At 33.0% G+C, this 20285-nt stretch overlaps 1 protein-coding gene across 5 annotated transcripts in view; it reads right to left on the reverse strand.

The window, feature by feature from the left end:
• Positions 1-20285, reverse strand: part of WDSUB1 (WD repeat, sterile alpha motif and U-box domain containing 1) — a 57428-nt gene that overhangs the window by 23273 nt on the left and 13870 nt on the right. For all 5 annotated transcript variants that reach the window (XM_064484821.1, XM_064484820.1, XM_010985590.3 and 2 more), the window contains 4 exons: positions 10026-10059; positions 8724-8764; positions 8537-8643; positions 7646-7825 (listed from right to left, as the gene is read on the reverse strand). In XM_064484821.1, the coding sequence (XP_064340891.1) occupies positions 7646-7825; positions 8537-8643; positions 8724-8764; positions 10026-10059 (362 nt within the window). The remainder of the gene's footprint in view (positions 1-7645; positions 7826-8536; positions 8644-8723; positions 8765-10025; positions 10060-20285) is intronic.

The following is a 20285-nucleotide window of genomic DNA, read 5'->3' on the forward strand; positions in this document are numbered from 1 at the left end:
AAGACCGACAAAGGGTTGCTTTGGTAATTTGGGGTCTTTTATGGTTCCATATAAATTTTGGAAAAGTTTGTTCTAGTTCTGTGAAAAATGTCTTGAGTATTTTGACGGGTTCCATTGGATCTGTATATTGCTTTGGGTAGTATGGCCATTTTGATAATGTTGATTCTTCCAATCCAAGAGCACAAGATACCTTTTCATTTCTTTGTATCATCTTCAATTTCCTTCATCAATATTTTACAGTTTTCAGAGTGCAGGTAACCTCCTTGCTTAAGTTTATTTCTAGGTATTTTGTTGTTTTTGATGTAATGGAAATGTTTATGCCATTTACAAAATTCTGGTTTTTGAAGTGAAAAAAAAGGAACGTGAATAAAGGGCCACAAATGGCAAGGTATCCTCCTTTTTTGTGGGTGAGTTGTATTCCATTACATATACACGCTGCATCTTCTTTATCCATTCATCTAATAATGTGCAGTTAGGATTCTTCCATATCTTGACAATTATAAATAATGTTGCTGTTAATAGCGGGGTGTATGTATCTTTTTTAATTAATTCTTATTTTGTGATTGGCTTTATTCCTTTGTTAACTATGTAAGTTTAAAAAGCTAAAGCTCTAAACGTTCTTAGAAACAATGAACAGTATATATATGTAAATTAAAAAAAAGAAAAATGAAAATGGGTGTAAGATTATTTACAATTGCCAAGAGACAGAAGCAACCTAAGTGTCCATCAACAAATGAATGGATAAAGACGTGGTATAAACTAAAAAAGACCTAAATCTAAGACTGGATACTATGAAACTCCTAGAGAAAAACACAGGCACAACACTCTGACATAAATCCCAGCAATATTTTTCTGGATCTCTGTCCTAAAGTAATGGAAACAAAAACAAAAATAAACAAATGGGACCTAATTCAACTTAAAAGTTTTTCCACAGCAAAGGAAACCATTAACAAAGTGAAAAGACAACCTATGGAATGGGAGAAAATATTTGCAAATGATGTGACCAACAAGGGATTCATTTCCAAAAAGCAGTTCACACAGCTCAATATCAAAAAAGCAAACCACCCAATCAAAAAATGGGCAGAAGATCTAAAAAGGTATTTCTCCAAAGAAGACATTCAGAGGGCCAACAGACATGTGAAAAGATGCTCAGCATCACTAATTACCTCACACTGGTCAGAATGGCCTTCAAAAAGTCTACAAATAATAAATGCTGGAGAGAGTGTGAAGAAAAAGGAATCCTTCTACACTGTTGGTGGGAATGTGAATAATTTGGTGCAGCCACTATGAAGAATAAAATGGAGGTTCCTTAAAAAACTAAAAATAGAGTTACCATATGGTCCATTAACCCAACTCCTGGGCATATATATCCGTAGAAAACTCTAATTTGAAAGGACACATGCACCCCAATGTTCACAGCACTTTTTATAACAGCCAAGACATGGAAGCAACCTAAATGTTCATCAACAAATGAATGGACAGAGAAAAAGCAGTGTATACATGGACAGAGAAAAAGCAGTGTATACACACACACACACACACACACACACACACACACACACACACACACACATTCAATGGAACACTAGTCAGCCATAAAAAGGAATGAAATAATGCCATTTGCAGCAACATGGATGGACCTAGAGATTATCATACTAAGTCAGTCAGAGAAAGATGAATATTATATAGTATCACTTATATGTAGAATCTGGAATCTAAAAATTGACACAAACGAACTTATCTATAAAACAAAAAAAGACTCATAGACAGAGAAAACAAACTTACGGTTACCAGGTGGGAAGTGGGGAGGAAGGGATAAACTGGGAGTCTGGGACTGGCTGATACAAACTACTAGTTACAGAATAGATAAACAACAAGGACCCCGTGTAGCACGGGGAACTATATTCAATGGCTGTAGTAACCTGTAATGAAAAAGAGTATGTATATGTATGTATGTTTATATATATGTGTATGTGTATATATAAAACTGAATCACTATGCTGTACACCAGAAACTAATACAACACTGTAAATCAACTATAATTCAATAAAAAAAATTTTTTTAAGAAAAAAAAGAAAAGAAGTAAAGACATAAAAACTGTATTAGGAAAAGAATAGGGACACACAACTATAAATACAGTAGGGATTTTTTAAAGGATTTGAGAAGATGGTGATAGGAGCAGTATAGTTTTTAAACTTCTCTGAATCCCCATATTAAAAACAGGGTAACTAGAGAACAAAATCAAATCACATGGACATTTCCAACAAAACAAGGTAGCAAGGCATCCTCATGAACTTCAAAATATTTAAGTGGGAGAGGATAAACCAGAAATCTGTGATTGATGTCAGTGTGGAAGGAAGCAACAGGATATCTGATAGGTCTGAGGAAAGGAGACTCCGAAACATCCAACAAGTACTCTCTGGAAAGTGGGGCAGACCAATTTAAGAGCATCAACTGAACTGGAAGGCTTATGCCCACTCCAAAAGCAGGTCAGTGCACAGGCCCACAGAAACGAGATATAAAAGGGCGATTTCACTTCAATTATGCATAAAGAAAAAAATAGTAAATGTTTTATTACTTAACAATGTATGCAATTAGGCAGCAACTGAAAACTCTACACAAGGAAGTATTACTAGGAACCGAAACACGAAACTTCCAAAATCTGAGGGTATTAAGACATAACATCAGGTTTATTAGTTACAATTGTTTTGAAGTTCAGTGAAATAAGTTTTGGAACTATCAGGCTCAAGCCTCATGGTTGGTGCATAAAAGTTTTAAAAAGCATTTGATACAATAATTTGACATTGTAATTTTTAAATTAGAAAATGATAAAGATGTTTCATGTGCTTTTATGGTTTCTTGGAAGGACAAGAGTAAAAGGAAGAAGGAACCCTTTGAAAAAGCCTCATTCCCAATTAAGAATCTATGATTGATAATTATTTAAATATAAGGACTGACATGATATACAACAGTCCCATGGCATTTTTCATTCCAAGTTTCTACCATTATAACATCTATAGCAATTCCAAACTCCAAAATAGGTAGCCATTTGCAATATTCCTGAGGCCTGGATATAAACTGAGGTCATACCGCAATATGAAAGTCACATGGCAAGTTAGTGGACTTACTGCTTGCCCAGTATCTTATCTTCAAGAGATTTTCTTGCTCTGCATCTTTCACATTTATGCCTTTTGGCTGTGATATTAAAGGCTACAGTAGAGTTCACAAATTTGTGGATTCCCAAATGTCTGAAGACATCTCTCTCTTGATCTCTTTCTGGAAATTTCTTATGCAAATGTCATACCAGATATAAGGAGTTATTTCCTATTTAAAACTGTGTGTCTATTGTACCCTAAGTTTTCATTAACACAATCAAAAAAAGGATTATTATTCTATATTTATAAAAGGCTCACTGAAAAAAGATTTGACAGACTGACTCCTTAAAAATAATTTTTTAAGTATCAAGCAATAATAGATATACTACTTTGGTCTTTAACACTCCAGTATACACTACTGCACAATTAATAAACTTCCTCCATATGATGAATTTTAAATTCGTATTTATTCACATCACCATAGGAACTAGTTTAACAGCTGTACCACAAAAGCAAATGCAAAACAGTAATGCATCAAGAGTAAAATTCATTATCATATACCCATCTGTTTTCCTCTTAACACATTTTGTTCTTAACCCAATTTCAATTCTTTATCACTCCAATTTACTGTTTTGAGGAAAAGTGCTTTTCTTAAAAATCAAGACTAACAGAAATTCACTGTAGCTTAAAATAGCACTTTTAGATCAAAGTTAGCCTCTTGGTCCTTTTAATTTTGCAAAAATTTTGAAATACTTTAGAATGATGTGAAAAAAAGTTAGTCTACTTATTTACTAGTTTATTCTGTGTTTAATTTGTTAAATTAGCTAACTTTCCATATCATAAAAACAAATATAAAACAAATTCCTTATTTACCAGAAAGTATGCAACATTTTTGTCTCCATTCATAATAATGATCTTCCTAATTTAGCTTTTAGACCACCACAGAACTTATTTAAATTACATTTCAATTTTGGCTTGAGCCTGATAGTTTCAAAACTTATTTCACTGAAGTTCAAAACAACTAACTACTAAACCCAAGACTCACCTTAAAAAACTATTTCAGGCTGTTAACTGAATCCTGTAAGAATTTCTTACACTTTATTTATCTGGCTGTAAGAATAAAATTCTATTCCTATTAATTATTTTTAATATGCTCTCTTACATTTTGAAACATACTTTGTTGAAATCTGAAATCATTATTTTGTATTGTAATGTGCTTCTGTGTGATAAGGTACTGTTAAAATTTACTGTCAGATAGTAATGAGAAATCAAATAATGAAGATGCTCTATTTACCAGAACTTAAAAAAACCTATACTCTATTACCTACTTTCAAGAAGAAAGAGTAAATTATAAATTATAAAGGAAATAAGTTATTAGAGGTACAAAAATAACTTTCACAGTATAGCCTGAGTACAAAGCCATCTGATTCTAAGTATTTTCAAAAAATCATCATTCTGTTAACATTTTAAAAGGCCATAAGCTTCCAAAACATTTAAATAGGTTCACATACTATATTCATTATGTAATGAAAGTATAATATTATACTTTAAAATGGCCTTCTACTAACAAACACTGTTATTTGACTCCTCATTAACAATAAATCTCACTGTGGATATCCTATTTCCTAAGCTTTCTGGTTAATTAAGATTTTATTAAGTCACATTGATAATAGTGTCCAGTTATTATGCTTATTAGAGCATGACACTGAGACTTCAGACTGTCTTTTGATAAGTGTGTAGTAGCCAGAATACACAAACAGCTCTTACAATTCAACAATAAAAAGGCAAACCAATTTAAAAGAGCAAAGTCCAAAGAAGACATATAAACTGCCAATAAGCACAATAAGATGCTCCATATCACTATGTAAATACGAATCAAAACCACAATGAAATACCACTTCACATCTATTGGATGGCTACAATCAAGAAGATAGGTAATAACCAGTGCTGACAAAGAGGTGAACAATCTGGAAACCTCACACATTGCTGGTGAGAATGTAAAGTAGAACAACTGCTATTGAAAATAGTCTGGTAGTTCCTCAAAATGTCCTGTAAAGTCAGTCTACTTTTAATTATATACCCAAGAGAAGTAAAAATATACTCACATAAAAACTCATATGTATTTATTCATAGCAGCATTACCGGTAACAGTCAAAAAGTGGAAACCCAAATTTCCATCAACTGATGAATAGATAAACAAAATGTGGTACAGCCATACAATGGAATATTATTCAGCCATAAAAAGGAATGAAGTACTTATGGATACAAAAACATGAGAACTCTGAGGTTAAGTAAAAGCCAGATACGAAAGGCCAGAAAGGTAGATCCTATTTCTACGGAAGATAGATTGGTGTTTGCCAGAGGCTAGGGGAGAGAAGAGGATGGGGTTCTTTGGGGGGGGATAAAAATATTCTGAAATTAGGTAGTGGTGATGGTTGTACAACTCTGAATTTACTAAAAATCACTGAATTGTACACTTAAGAAAAAAGTGATTTGAAAACTGAAAATTACAAAGCATTGTTGAAAGAAATTAGGAAGACCTCAATAAACAGAAAAACATCTTGAATTGGAAGACTTAATATTAAAATGACAATAATCCCCAAATTAATATACAAATTCAATATAAACTCTATCAAAGTCAGGTGGGTTTTTTTTAAAGAAATCGACACATTGATCTGAAAATTCATATGGGAATGCAAGGTACCCAGAGGAGCAAACCTAATCCTGAAAACAAAAAGACAGAGGATGCACACTTTTCAATTTCAGAACTCACTACAAAGCTACAGCAATTAAGACAGTGTGGGGGGAGGGTATACCTCAGTGGTAGAGTGTGTGCTTAGCATGCACAAGGTCCAGGGTTCAATTCCCAGTACCTCCATTAAAAAATAAATAAACCTAATTACCTCCTCCTCACCTCCATCTTCCCCTCAAGAGGAGACAGTGTGGCACTAGCATAAGGATAGACAAATAGATCAATGAAACAGAATTGAGAGTCCAGAAATAAACCCTCATATTTATGGCCAGTTAATTTTTAACAAGACTGCCAAGGTAATCCAGAGGGGAAAGAATAGTCTTTTCAATAAATGGTGCTGGTACAACTGAATATCCACACCTAAAAGAAAGAAGTTAGACCCCTATCTCACACTAACAAAAATTAAGTCAAAACTGATCACACACTTAAATTTAAGAGCTAAAGCTATAAGCCACAGAAGAAAACACAGATGCAAATCTTTAAGACTTGGGATTAAGCAACAGTTTCTTAGATATGATACCTACAGAATAGGCAACAACAGAAAAAAAAAAAAAACAGTTAAACTGAACTTCATCAAAATTTAACACTTCTGTGCACAAAGGACACTATCAAGAAAGTGCAATGTTAACCTACAGAATGGGAGAAATTATTTACAAATCATGTGTCTGATAAGGCTCTAGTATCCAAATTTATACAAACAACTAAATGATAAAACAACAAACAACCAAGTTTTTTAAATGGGCAAAGGATCTGAAGAGACATTTTTTCAAAAGAAGGTATACAAATGGCCAACGAGTACATGAAAAGTTGTTCAATATGGCCAACGAGTACATGAAAAGTTGTTCAATATCTCTAGCCATCAGAAAAATGCATTTCAAAACCACAATAAGAAACCACAAAGATGGATATAATTTAAAAAGCAAAGAAATGTTGATGAGGATGTGGAGAAACTAGAATCCTCATACACTGCTGGTGACAACATAAAAAAGCAGTTGCTTTGGAAAATGGTAGTTCTTCAAATAGTTACCATGTGACCCACCAATTCCACTCCTAATTATACACCCAAGAAAAGTGAAAACAGATGTTCACACAAAACTTGTACATGAATGTTCACAGCAGCATTATTCATAAAATCTAAAAAATGGAAACAATCTAAATTCAATCAACTGATGAAGAGATGAGCAAAAAGTGATAAATTCATACAATGGAATATTATTCAGTCACAGAAAGAAATGCAGTACTAACACATACTACCACATGTATGAACCTTGAGAACATGCTAAGCAAGATGTCAGATGCAAAAGGCCATATATAATATGATTGCATTTGTATGAAATGTCAAGAATATGCAAATCCTTAGTCAGAAGGTTGGTTGTCAGGAGCTAGTCTCGAGAAAGGGAATAGAGTGACTGCTAATACCCGTGGGGTTTCTTTCTGAGGTGATGAAGATGTTCGGGAATTAGATACTGGTGGTGGCTGTACAACTCTGAATGTACAAAAAGCCACTGCATTATACACTTACAAAAGGGTGGGTTTTATCATATGTGAATTGTATCTCAATTTTTTAAATGTTTTAAAAATTACAGTCATATGATGGCTTTAATTACCTAAAGAAATAGTACGTAACATCTCTTTCCATAATCTAAATAAAAATATACTATCCTTCTATATAAAGACATATACCAGAATAACTACTGCACTACAATATTAGGAGGAAATCATTAATGCAATTAAAACCAATCTCAGAGTAAATTATTAAAAGTTGTCTTTAAGATTGCCTATCTTTCACTAAACTTACCAATTTTCAAGTCATCAGCCAGACTTTCTTTTGTAAGATTCAACAATTCTCTTCCATCGATGTTATTCATTTTAAAAATACCAACAAGGTCTGTTAAACCCTGTGCACAAAGCCAGTTTGAGACATCGTCCTCTGACCAATCATCAGTAAATTGCTTCAGCTGATCTTCTGGGCTCCTTGCTTAAAACAAACAAACAAGCCCACAAACAAAAAGTTAAGTGAAATACAACAAGCGAAAGAAAAGGTATTTCCTCTGTATAAACATTCTCACTCTGACCTAAAAAGTGAAATTTTCTTAAGTCGATGTTTTCTACTTTAACATCTTTTTAAGACATTTCAAAAAATCAAATACGTATAATCAAAGTATTATTTAATACTACATTAAATACTACTTCTGGATTTTTTTCACTCCAGAAAATGTTTATCTTTATTATACAGAATTCATATCAGCAAAAGTATTGTATTTGATCTATCATCTGCATACCAGAGGCACTATTAGGTTAATTCTGACAGTGATACAAATAAAGCTCCTAAATTATGTGTCAACGTTGCTTGATGAAACAAGAAATAAAACAAAATGAAACTATAATTTCTATTTTGTTCCAGGCTATATTTCTCTGAAAAATTAGTATGGAGTATAAATAGCTTACAAAACTATGGGAGGCATGAAATACATGAATGTGTACTCCAAAGCACTTACCAACAGTTTTAACATAGGTCAACTACTTTTTTAACACTAGCTTTTCTAAAATTATTTTTAAATTATATTAAACTTGGATGCATGGTTTATATTAAGAAAAGCAGTGTGAATAATCTGTCAAAAAATTACTGATTTTCTGATTTTAATGGTGAATGGGGTTGAACTGGGTTAAATATGATATCCTTACTAACCTTGGCAAGGTGTTTCCAGGTCAAATTGCCAGATGTTCACTGTTTTATCCATTGAACCAGTAGCAAGTAAAAGGATATTGGGTGCAAAGGCACAAGTTGTGACATACCTAGTTAATAAAAATAACTATTATATATCTTCAGACCAACTTTCTAATTATATTACTATAAAGTGAGGGTAAGTTCAGACCTGGTATGCTGAGTCAAGGTATGAAGTATATTCTCAGTAATCTGAAAAGCAATACAAACAGCTCTTTATTTACTCAGGCAAGTTACTGATAAATACTTCTTTAACATGAATGGCTTACATGCTGTATGTGTTTTCATATTACTATGAGTCACTAATATAACCTGAAACTTTACTCAATGACTAAGAATAGCATTCATAACTAATAATTTTATCTAGCAGTTATTTCACTCCTTCTCAATTATCAGCACTGTTGTCTGCTGAAATTTTTAGTATAACAGACTCTTGGTTGATGCATTACCTTACTAATAGTAACCTAAATGTCTATTACATAAAATACTGTGTATTTTTGCTGTGGCACTTGACTTGTACTCACTGCAATCAGTGAGTAGAAATCAGTCACTTAGATCTTAAGTACACTTAGCTGGCCATCCAACATCTGGATGTATTTAATTTATACTCATAGAGCATATTTTATGGAGAAAATTTAATGCTATAACTGTTTCTGTCAATATAAAATCTTGTGAAAATTTCCTGAGAAATATTAAGGAGCTACTTCCCCTAGTTTGAGTCCTCTTTCCCATTTCCTGCCAGAACTGTCAATGATTTGAACTTCTATGGGGAGGACTGGCTTAACTTCCTTGCTTGACACACTACACTTTGGTGAGTCACATCTCTATTTCATCTGCTGGCACAGCTACAATCTAAACTCGACCATTATAAAGTTCCACCCAACAGTGATTTCTCTTGGAGAGTATTTTTGTCAATTACACCATCACTATATATAAAACATTAAGTTTTCTTCATACTCATACAACTTGGTCTTTATTCACCAAAACAGATCTACCAAAAAATTCCATTTTTCCAAATCTTTTATAACCTATTCTTCCTTATACTAGTGTCTAAATCCAGCTGAGACTCCAGCAGTGACCACTTTCAGCTTTCAGCTGTACCCTCCAAAAATGCTCTGATAAACATTCATGTTATGGAAACCTAGTGTAAGAGTTTAAGAATAATTGGTTTAAAGTGATTTTTTTGATATTGCTCTTTAAATCTGTATTTTCTTTGATCAGATTAAAAATCTGTCCAACTTAAAACCACTACTGAAATTTAAGGGCTTTGTCCCAGAACCAATACCTTACTTGCATAATTATTTTAGCATTTCTGAAAATGTATCTATTATATTCTTGGGCACCCTAAACAGAGAAATATACATTTTTCTCATCGTTCCTAACTAAACTTGAAGTTCAGTAGCCTTTAATAAATGTAATTTACACAGATCACACAAAATTTTGAAATACTTACAGTATCATACACTATGACAGACTTATCCACGGACCTTTAAAAGAAAGAAATTAGGGCTGAAAAGTTCTATAGAAACAGTACAGTATTTATATAATTAGTGTTTTTAAATCATTTTAATAACTAAGAAAATGCTGAAATATTGATATACATTCAAAGTACAGTCTTTTTGTTTATACGTATGAACTCTAAAAAAACTACATATGTGAAATTTATCAGAAAAGTATGTATTTTATTAAACAGTAAAACATGCTATTTGTACTATATAGCCATAAACAGAATAAGCATTTGTTATGTATAAATAAGACACAATCCCATATCAAGTTAGTAACTTAAAGGAAAAAACCACTACAAGGAAAAGCTATTACTTGCTATTTGATTTTTGTTTCAGGTAGCATATTTTTTATCATTGATATGGCTGTGCTCTAATAACTAATATTTATAATTATACATGTGTGTGTATCTTGATTGTAACTCATTTTGAAAACTGTAATTCTTACCTTGATATGGACTCTAATGGTTTCTTTCAACGGTATAAAAATTAAAACAATCATCTGGGATTATTCTTGTGGTAAAAAAAAATCACACAAAGAAAAATGCAATAACATAACAAACTACACAATCAAAACCAACAAATAAACATGTTTCTACATGATATTTCCCCTCTTGAAAATAGTTGTTATGCCACCATGATATATGTTGTAAGGTGAGAAAACATATCAACAAGTGTTACTGTTCTCTGCACAATTTTAATAAGGGATAATAGCTAACACACACTGAAGAAAGATATGGCAACCATTCGTACTAAGAACAGCTCTCGCAACAAAACTATTAGATGAACGCAGTCTATGTAGGAACACTTACACTTATTTAAAAACAAACAAAAAGTAAAATAGCCCATTGAGACCACAGTAGATAATTGATACTCCTAAATTCACAGAGCCAGAGAAACATAAGTAAAATGAAGAAGCAGAGGAACCACTCCCAATTAAAAGAACAAGAGAAATCCCCTGAAAAAATAATGAGATAGACCTTGACAGTCTACTAGAACATGACTTCAAAAAGTGGGTGATAAAAGCACTGAAGGAAATAAGAGACTATGAATAGAGACAGAATACTATGAAAAGGAAATAGAAACCATGAAGAGAAGCCAATTAAAAACAGAAAACTCAATGGCTGAGATAAAAGCTGAGCTAAAGGCAGTCAAAGGCAGACTAGATAATGCAGAGGAATGAATACAGAAGTCACCCAATCAGAACAGACAGAAAAGCAAGTAAAAACCAATGAAAGCAATATAAGGGACTTATGGGATAATATAAAGCAAGCCAACCTACACATAATAGGGGTCTCAGAAGGAGAAGAAAGAGAAAAGGGGATTGAAAAAGTATTTGAAGAAATTATGACTGAAAACTTTCCAAACCTAAAGAAGGAAACAGATACCTAAGTACAGGAAGCACAAAAGGTCCCAAACAAGAAGAACCCAAATAGACCTACACCAAGGTATTATTAAGATGGCCAAAGTTAAAGATAAATGATTCTAAAGACAGCAAGAGAAAAACAGAGTTACAAAGGAACGCGCATAAGGTTTTCTGCTGATTTCTCTACACAAACACTGCTGGCCAGAAGGGAGTGGCAAGATACATTCAAAGTCCTGAATAAGAAAAAGCTGCAAACTACGATACTCTATCTGGCAAGACTACCCTTTAGAGTAGAAGGAAAGATAAAGAATTTCACAGACAAGCAAAAACTAAAAGAATTCAGCAACACTAAACTTATCCTAAAATATTGAAAGGTCTACTCTAAATAGAAAAGAAGCAGGAATCTATAGAAATGAGAAAACCATAATTGGAAATGCAATAACTACAATGAATTGCAAGAGAATACATGAAGATGTTTAAAAAAACAAAAGACATCAAAATCATAAAAGGTGGGAGAGGGGAGCAAGAAAATATAGATTTTCTCTTTTTTTCTTTTCTTTTTAGGATGTGTTTGAGCCTACATGACTACCAGTCTAAAGCAAACAGATATAGTAAAGGGTTAACATACTTGAAAAACAGGGTAACCACAAATCCAAAGCATACAACAGAGTCAAAAACAAAAAACAAAAAACAAAAAAAAAAACCCAAGCTAATGCGAAAGAAAATTATCAAACCACAAAAAGAAAAACAAAAAGGAAAAGAAATGAACAAATAAGAAATACCAAATCAAATGGAAAACAAAGCTCAAAATAGCAATAAACACACACCTATCATTAATTACTATAAATGTGAATGGACTAAATGCTCCAATCAAAAGACATAGAGTAGCAGACTGGATAATAAAACAAAAGCCTACAATATGTTGCCTACAAGAGACACTTTAGAGTGAAGGACACACATAGATTGAGAGTGAGAAGATGAAAAAAGCTATTTCATGCAAATGGAAATGACAAGAAAGCAGGAGTAGCAATACTCATATCAGACAAAATTGACTTTAAAACAAAGGCCATAAAGAAAGAGAAAGAAGGACATTATATAATGATGAAAGGAGCAATACAAGATGAGGATATTACACTCATTAACATATATGCAGCCAATACCAGGAGCTCCTAAATATATAAAACAAATACAGACATAAAGGGAGAAACTGATGGAAATACAATCATTGTAGGAGACTAACAACTCCCTAACATCACTGGACAGGTCTTCCAGACAGAAAATCAATAAGGCAACGGAGATACTAAAATAACACAACAGAACAGTTGGACTTGGTAGACTTTTTTTGGGCCATTACATCACCAAAAAACAGAACATACACTCTTTTCAAGTGCTCATGGAACATTCTCTAGGATAGACCACATACTTGGGCACAAAAGAAGCCTCAACAATTTTAAGAGGATAGAAATTATTTCAAGCATCCTCTCTGACCACAATGGCATGAAAGTAGAAATCAACCACAGAAAAACAAATGAGAAAAAAAAATGACAGTATGTAGACTCAACAACATGCTACTAAAAAACCAATGGGTCCACGATGAAATCAGAGAAGTTTAAAAATACCTTGAGACAAATGAGAATGAAAACACAACCACACAAAACATGCAGAAAAACAGTCCTAAGAGGGAAGTTCATAGTGATACAGACATTCTTCAAAAAACAAGAACAATTTCAAATAAACAACCTAACCTTCCACCTAAAACAATCAGAAAAAGAACAAACAAAACCTAAAGTCAGAAGTAAAGAAATAATAAAGATCAGGGAGGAAATAAATAAAATAGAGATTTAAAAAACAGAAAAAAATTAATCAAACCAAGAGCTAGTTTTCTGAAAGAGTAAACAAAATTGACAAACCTCTGGCCAGGTTCTCCTATAAGAAAAGAGGACACAAAGAAAGAAAGAAATGAAAATGGAGAAATTACAACCAACACCACAAAAATACAAAAAATCATGAGAGAATACTATTAACAACTCTATGGCAATAAACTGGACAACTAGAAGGAATGGAAAAGTTTCTAGAAACATACAGTCCACCAAAACTAAATCAAAAAGAAACAAATCATTCGAACAGACCAATCACTAGAAGTGAAATAAAATCAGCAATAAAAAGCCTCCCTGCAAACAAAAGTCCAGGACCAGATAACTTCACTGGGGAATTCTGTCAAACATACAAAGAGCTAATATCGATCCTTCTCAAACTCTTCCAAAAGACTGAAGAGGAGGGAATACGCCCCAACTCATTCTATGAAGCCACCATCATCCCGATACCAAGGCCAAAGACACTACCAAAAAAGAAAACTGTAGGCCAATATCACTGATGAATATAGATGCAAAAATCCTCAACAAAATATCAGCAAACAGAATACAACAACATATAAAAACAATTATACACCATGATCAAGTTGGGTTCATCCCAGGGATACAAGGATCATTCGATATACACAAATCAATCAACATGATACACCACATCAACAAGAGAAAGGACAAAAATCACACGATCATTTCAATAGATGCAGAAAAAGCATCTGATAAAATTCAACACATATCTATGATTAAAAACTTTAACCGAAGTAGTTATAGAGGGTACATACCTCAGCATAATAAAAGCTATTTATGACAAACTTACAGCCAGCATATTACTCAATGGTGAAAAGCTGAAAGCCTTCCCACTAAAATCTGGAATAAGACAAGGATGCCTACTCTCACCACTTCTATTCAATGTAGTATTGGAAGTCCTAGCCATAGCAATTTGACAAGAAAAAGAAATAAAAGGGATCCAAACTGGAAGAGAAGAGGTAAAACTGTCATTATATGTGGATGACATGATACTTTATATAGTAAACCCTAAAGACTCCACACAAAAACGACTAGGGCTGATAAAAGAATTTAGCAAGGTAACATACAAATATCAGTGGCATTTCTTCACCCTAACAATGAAATATCAGAAAAGGAAAGTAAACAATCCCTTTTAAAATTGCATCCAAAAAAATAAAATATTCAGGAATAAATCTGACCAAGGAAGTGAAAGACTTAAATGCAGAGCACTACAAAACATTGACTAAGGAAATTAAAGACGACTTAAAGAAATGGAAAGATATCCCATGTTCTTGGATTGGAAGAATTAATATTGTTAAAATGGCCATACTACCCAAAGCAATCTACAGATTTAATGCAATCCCTATAAAATTACCTAGGACATTTTTCACAGAACTAGAATAAATAATCTTAAAATTTATATGGAATCACAAAAGACCTAGAATTGCCAAAGCAACACTGAAGAAAAAGAATGAAGCTGGAGAAATAACCCTCTCAGACTTCAGACAATACTACAGAGCTATAGTAATCAAAACATCATGGCACTGGTATAAAAACAGACATATGGATCAATGGAACAGAACAGTGAATTCAGAAATAAACCCAAATTTTTGGTCAATTAATCTTTGACAAAGGAGGCAAGAACATACAATAGAGTAAAGACAGTCTCTTCAGCAAATGGTTTTGGGGAAACTAGACAGCTGCATGTCAATCAATGAAGTTATAACATTCCTTCACACTACACACAAAAATAAACTCAAATGGCTTAAAGTCTTAAATATGAGAAAAGACACTACAAACCTCTTAAATGAAAATATAGGCACAACATTCTCTGACATAAAACTCAGCAATGTTCTCCTAGGGTAGTCTACCCAGGCAATAAAAATAAAAACAAGAATAAATAAATGAGACCTAATTAAACTTTTGCACAGTAAAAGAAACCATGAGCAAAATAAAAAGACAACCTACAGTATGGGATAAAATATTTGCAAAAGATGAGACTGATAAGGGCTTAATTTCCATAATATATAAGCAGCTCATACAACTCAACAACAACAACAACAAAAAAAACAAACAATCTAATCCAAAAATGGGCAGAAGACCTAAATAAGCAATTCTCCAATGAAGACATACAAATGGCCAATAAGTACATGAAAAAAATGCTCAATATAACTAATTATAAGAGAAATGCAAATCAAAACTACAATGAAGTATCACTTCACACTAGTCAGAATGGCCATCACTCAAAAGTCCACAAACAGTAAATGCTGGAGAGGGTGTGGAGAAAAGGCAACCCTCCTGCACTCCTGGTGGGAATGTAGTTTGGTGCAGCCAGTATGGAAAACAGTATGGAGATTCCTCAAATGACTAAAAACAGACTTACCATATGATCCAGCTATCCTACTCCTGGGCATATATCCAGAGGGAACCTTAGTTCAAAAGATACATGCACCCCAATGTTCACAGCAGCACTATTTACAATAGCCAAGACATGGAAACAACCTAAATGTCCATCGACAGATGGCTGGATAAAGAAGTTGTGATAAATTTATACAATGGAATACTACTCAGCCATAAAAAATGCCATTTGCAGCAATATAGATGGACCTGGAGATAATCATTCTAAGTGAAGTAAGAGAGAAAGAGAAAGAAAAATATCATATGATATCACTTATATGTGGAATCTTAAAAAAATGAATTCATCTACAAAACAGAAACAGACTCACAGACACAGAAAACAAACTTATGGTTATCAAGTGAGGTGTGGAAGGAGGTGGAAAGGGATAAATTGGGAGTTTGAGATTTGCAGATACTAACTACTATATATAAAAGATACACAACGAGTTTATACTGTACAGCACAGGGAACTATATTCAGTATCTTGTAGTAACCTATAATGAAAAAGAATAGAAAAGGAATATATGTATGTATGTGTATGACTGAAATATTATGCCGTAAATCAGAAATTGACACAACACAGTAAACTGACTATATTTCAATAAAACATATATATACAAAAAAATAGTATCTGTACCTATTATTACTAAAAGGTAGCTGATTATAGTCTGACCACAGGAGTAACACCTATGAGAAGGCTCAAAATTCCTTTGAGTAAGACATAAAATTCCTTATTTAGTAGGCTATCCAGTGTTGGAGATGCTGTAGATTTTGACTGTAGAATCTTTGCCATAAATTCAAAAAATTATACTTTATTCAAGTATAAAATAAAATACAAGCAAATGAGAAGAATATAAATGCATTCTGATGTCAAAAAAAGTCCCAGAATTATAGCATTAAATGTTAAATTTCAGCCAAAAAACACTAAGAAATAATATTAGCAGCTAACGTGTATATGCTAGGCATAATTTATAGACACTTTCATTTAGTCCCAAATTCCTCAAGGTACAAAGTATTATTACTGGAATATCTTAAAAAGACTTCATTACTTCTTAGCATCCTAAAACAAACAAACAAACAAAAACTCAAGGAAAATTCCACTTTCTGAAACTACCACTAGTGCAATTAAAATGAATTCATCCCAGTGATGTATCACTTGACAAACTAGATCATCATTAGACAGTCTTACAAGCAACAGCCAGCCAGCCATGATGGCAATCAAACTGGTTCACTTGCTGATGAGGCATAAAAATAAATTTGAGAAGCAAAGGCCAAATATGAACTCTTTAAAAGTCTACAGAATCTAAGCAAGAAGAATGGAGACTATGGGCAGAGACCTGCACACATTTAGAGATTAAAAGGATTTTAAATTCACCTCATATCGCCTCTAATTTGATTAATGGGGATTCAAAAATATGTAATAGGATCTGACAACTGATTACGTTTGGTGGGAGGGAAATTAGGATTAGGGAGAAATAACAGTTTTCAGTATTTGGATTTGAAAGACAAAGAGAATAATACAACCACTGTAAGTAGACCTAAAATACTTTGAAACTGATAAAACAATGTAAAACCTAAAAATATTCCCTAAATAGAACATAAGCCAACACCAAACAAAAGTTTCAACTATTCGGAGCCCCTGGTTATGCATTTCTTGCCTGCTATATATAACTCTAACTTTTCAGTACTCACATTCCAACACAATCTGTCCTGTCACCTTAACCTCACTTTTCCTTATGAAGGACACATTAGCATTCAAGCCTTTTGAGACTCCATTTCTACAGTTTGTGGCACACTAAAACCTCAACTCAGCTCACTCAAGAACACAAGAGAAACTTGTCACTTTTATCTGGACAGTTTATGGGCAAGAGCAGCAAGAGACACAGTTACGTGCTTGATGTGGAAGAGCACATAATCATAGACTCAAGGGAGATCAGTGACATTATAGTGACACTGTAGAGCCACCCATGTCACAAATCACCTAGAGCATTTTAATCCAAACTAGTTTTATACAATGGCCAAAAATTAAACAAATGAAATGATTAACAATTATTTCAATAGGTCAAGTATGTTCTTAAGGTTTAAGGATTTATTTTATACTTGCACATTTTTTAAAAGTGTACATCTATGTTTCTTCTCATTCAGAAAGTATTTGTAGTCTCTTACAAAGATGTGGCAAAACAAGATAAAAATTATATGAGGAAGCTGGAGAGGAAGAGAACATAAGCATGAGGTGGGGGAGAGAGATGAAGGTTAAGATTCGTATTCAAAGTATGTGTCATAACATACAGTCCACTTTGCTAACAGAGGGCTGTAATTTTGTTTCTAAGCTTCTTCAACAGCAATTCAAAAAAGGAAACATAATCTGTTACAGAATTTAAGATAGAAACACAAACCAAATTCTTGGAGAAGGGACATAATTCCTTAGACTGAGACCTGTAGGAACTATTTCCATTAAGGTCTTTATAGAGGTGATGCTATGAAACACGGTCCCCAACAACTCTTCCTGAATGAACATTGTTAAGTTTCAAACTGCTGTTTTGTAATGCTCCTCAGTATAGATAAATGGCTAACACTTAACTCTGAAAAAGCAGAAATCAAAAAATGAGGGGGTAAAATGTTATACAATTGCCCCAATGTTCTGGATTATATACATAATACATAAAAATAATATTATTGTAATACATATAATATTTAATAAACATGAACTGAGCAATTATTGTGCCCCAAACATAAGTAACAGAAGCTTTGCCTGCATTTTAAAATTTAAGCTTCATAATACTCTTAGGAGGAAAGTATTCTTATTTTCCCCACTTTATAATTCAGAAAAATGAAGCTGAGAGAAGATACAGAACTAGAATTTGTTCAAGGTTGCACAGTTAGTACGCGGCAGGGCTGGGATTAAAACTCAGTACTCGTAGTTTTGAATTTTACACTTACTAGAATATCTTCCCCCATTAATGTATTGAAATTAAAACTGATTCATAAAGGGCACATACCCTGACAGTTTTAGCCTAAAACTTTATAAAACAGATGGCATGGCTACTCAAATTTCACTGACGTTTTCAGAAGACATCTATTTTTTCAAGCAATGTAGTATCTGATAACCCTCTTGATAAACTGTAACATGTACTTTGTTCAATGAACTGACTTGTGCAACATTTTACTAACAATGTTGTAGAGAGTATGGGGGAAAAAGATAATCTGAGTTTTGGAAAGGTGATTTTACGCCTCCTTATGCTACTCATTACTGAGTGAGAGAGGGTGGTTGTTAAAGCCAGGGCAAATTCACAAGAATAAAATTGGCATAGCAGACCTGGAAAATAGCCTCTGAAATTCTAGAACCAAAAAATAAAATAACCAAAATTAAAAACTCTTCCATGGACCAGTTTAACAGCATATTAGACAAAGCTGAGGAAAGAATCAAGTCATGGTGAAATCACTCAGAACAAAGCACAAGAAACAGAATAAAAAATACAGCAGAGAAAATAGAAGACAAAGTTTACAGAGAGAAGGTATTATGTACATTTAATTGGAGTCCCAGAATTATGGGAGAAAGAAAAGACAGAGGCAAAATTTAAAGAGATAGTAATAATTTCCCTGATACTAATGAAATATCATACTACATATTTAAGAAGTTCAGTGAATTCCAAGCAAACTAAAAAGAAACCCAAATATATATACATTTCAAAGTAAATGAGCAGAAAATCATAAAATAAAATTTGTGAGCCGTCAGTGAAAACATGAATTACATTTAAAGGAGCAAGAGTTAGAATAAACTAACTTCTCTATAGCAATACACAAAACTATGTTCTAAGTTGTGTTCATTACAACAAAGCAAGGTTGACTGAACATTTGAAAAATCAGTATAATTTATGACACGAATAGAAAAAGAAAAATCATATGATCATTTCAAAAGATGCAGGAAAAATCATTTGAAAATATGTAATACCTATTCATGAAAAAAAATTCTAACAAACTACAAGGAATAGAAGAGCTAACAAAGCTTGCCTCCCAAAAACCTATAGGGATCATACTTCGTAATGAAAGTTTTCCCTTTGCAATAAGGTCAGTCAAGGTTGGCTATTATCAGTATTTCCATTATCCTGGTAGTGTTAGCCAGCTCGGTAAGGCATAGGAGATCACAAAGGTACAAGGATTAGAAAGGAGACAAAAACTATCATTAACATACATGATTTCGTACATAAAAAACCCAAAATTAGAATACATATATGTAAATTCACTGTCTTTCCATATATATTTTCTGCTATTAGTCACATCTTTTACAACAGCAACAAAAAAAAATTAAGTGCCCAGAAATAAATCTCATAAAAGATAAGGAGGACCTCTACATAGATGATAGTCTTCTACCAAGAGACATTATAGTGAGAGAAATCAAAAGACAAATACATGGAAAAATATGCCATATTCATGGATAGGGAGACTCAATATCAAAGAGATGTCAGTTCTCCCCAAATTTATCAGACTCAATAAAATCCCAATCAAAATCCAAACAGGTTTGTATGTGTAGAGGGAAGAACTGGCGGCAATCTGAGAAGCTAATTCTAAAATTTACA

Source organism: Camelus dromedarius, chromosome 4 (assembly GCF_036321535.1).
Source record: "Camelus dromedarius isolate mCamDro1 chromosome 4, mCamDro1.pat, whole genome shotgun sequence".
Lineage (NCBI taxonomy): Eukaryota > Metazoa > Chordata > Mammalia > Artiodactyla > Camelidae > Camelus > Camelus dromedarius.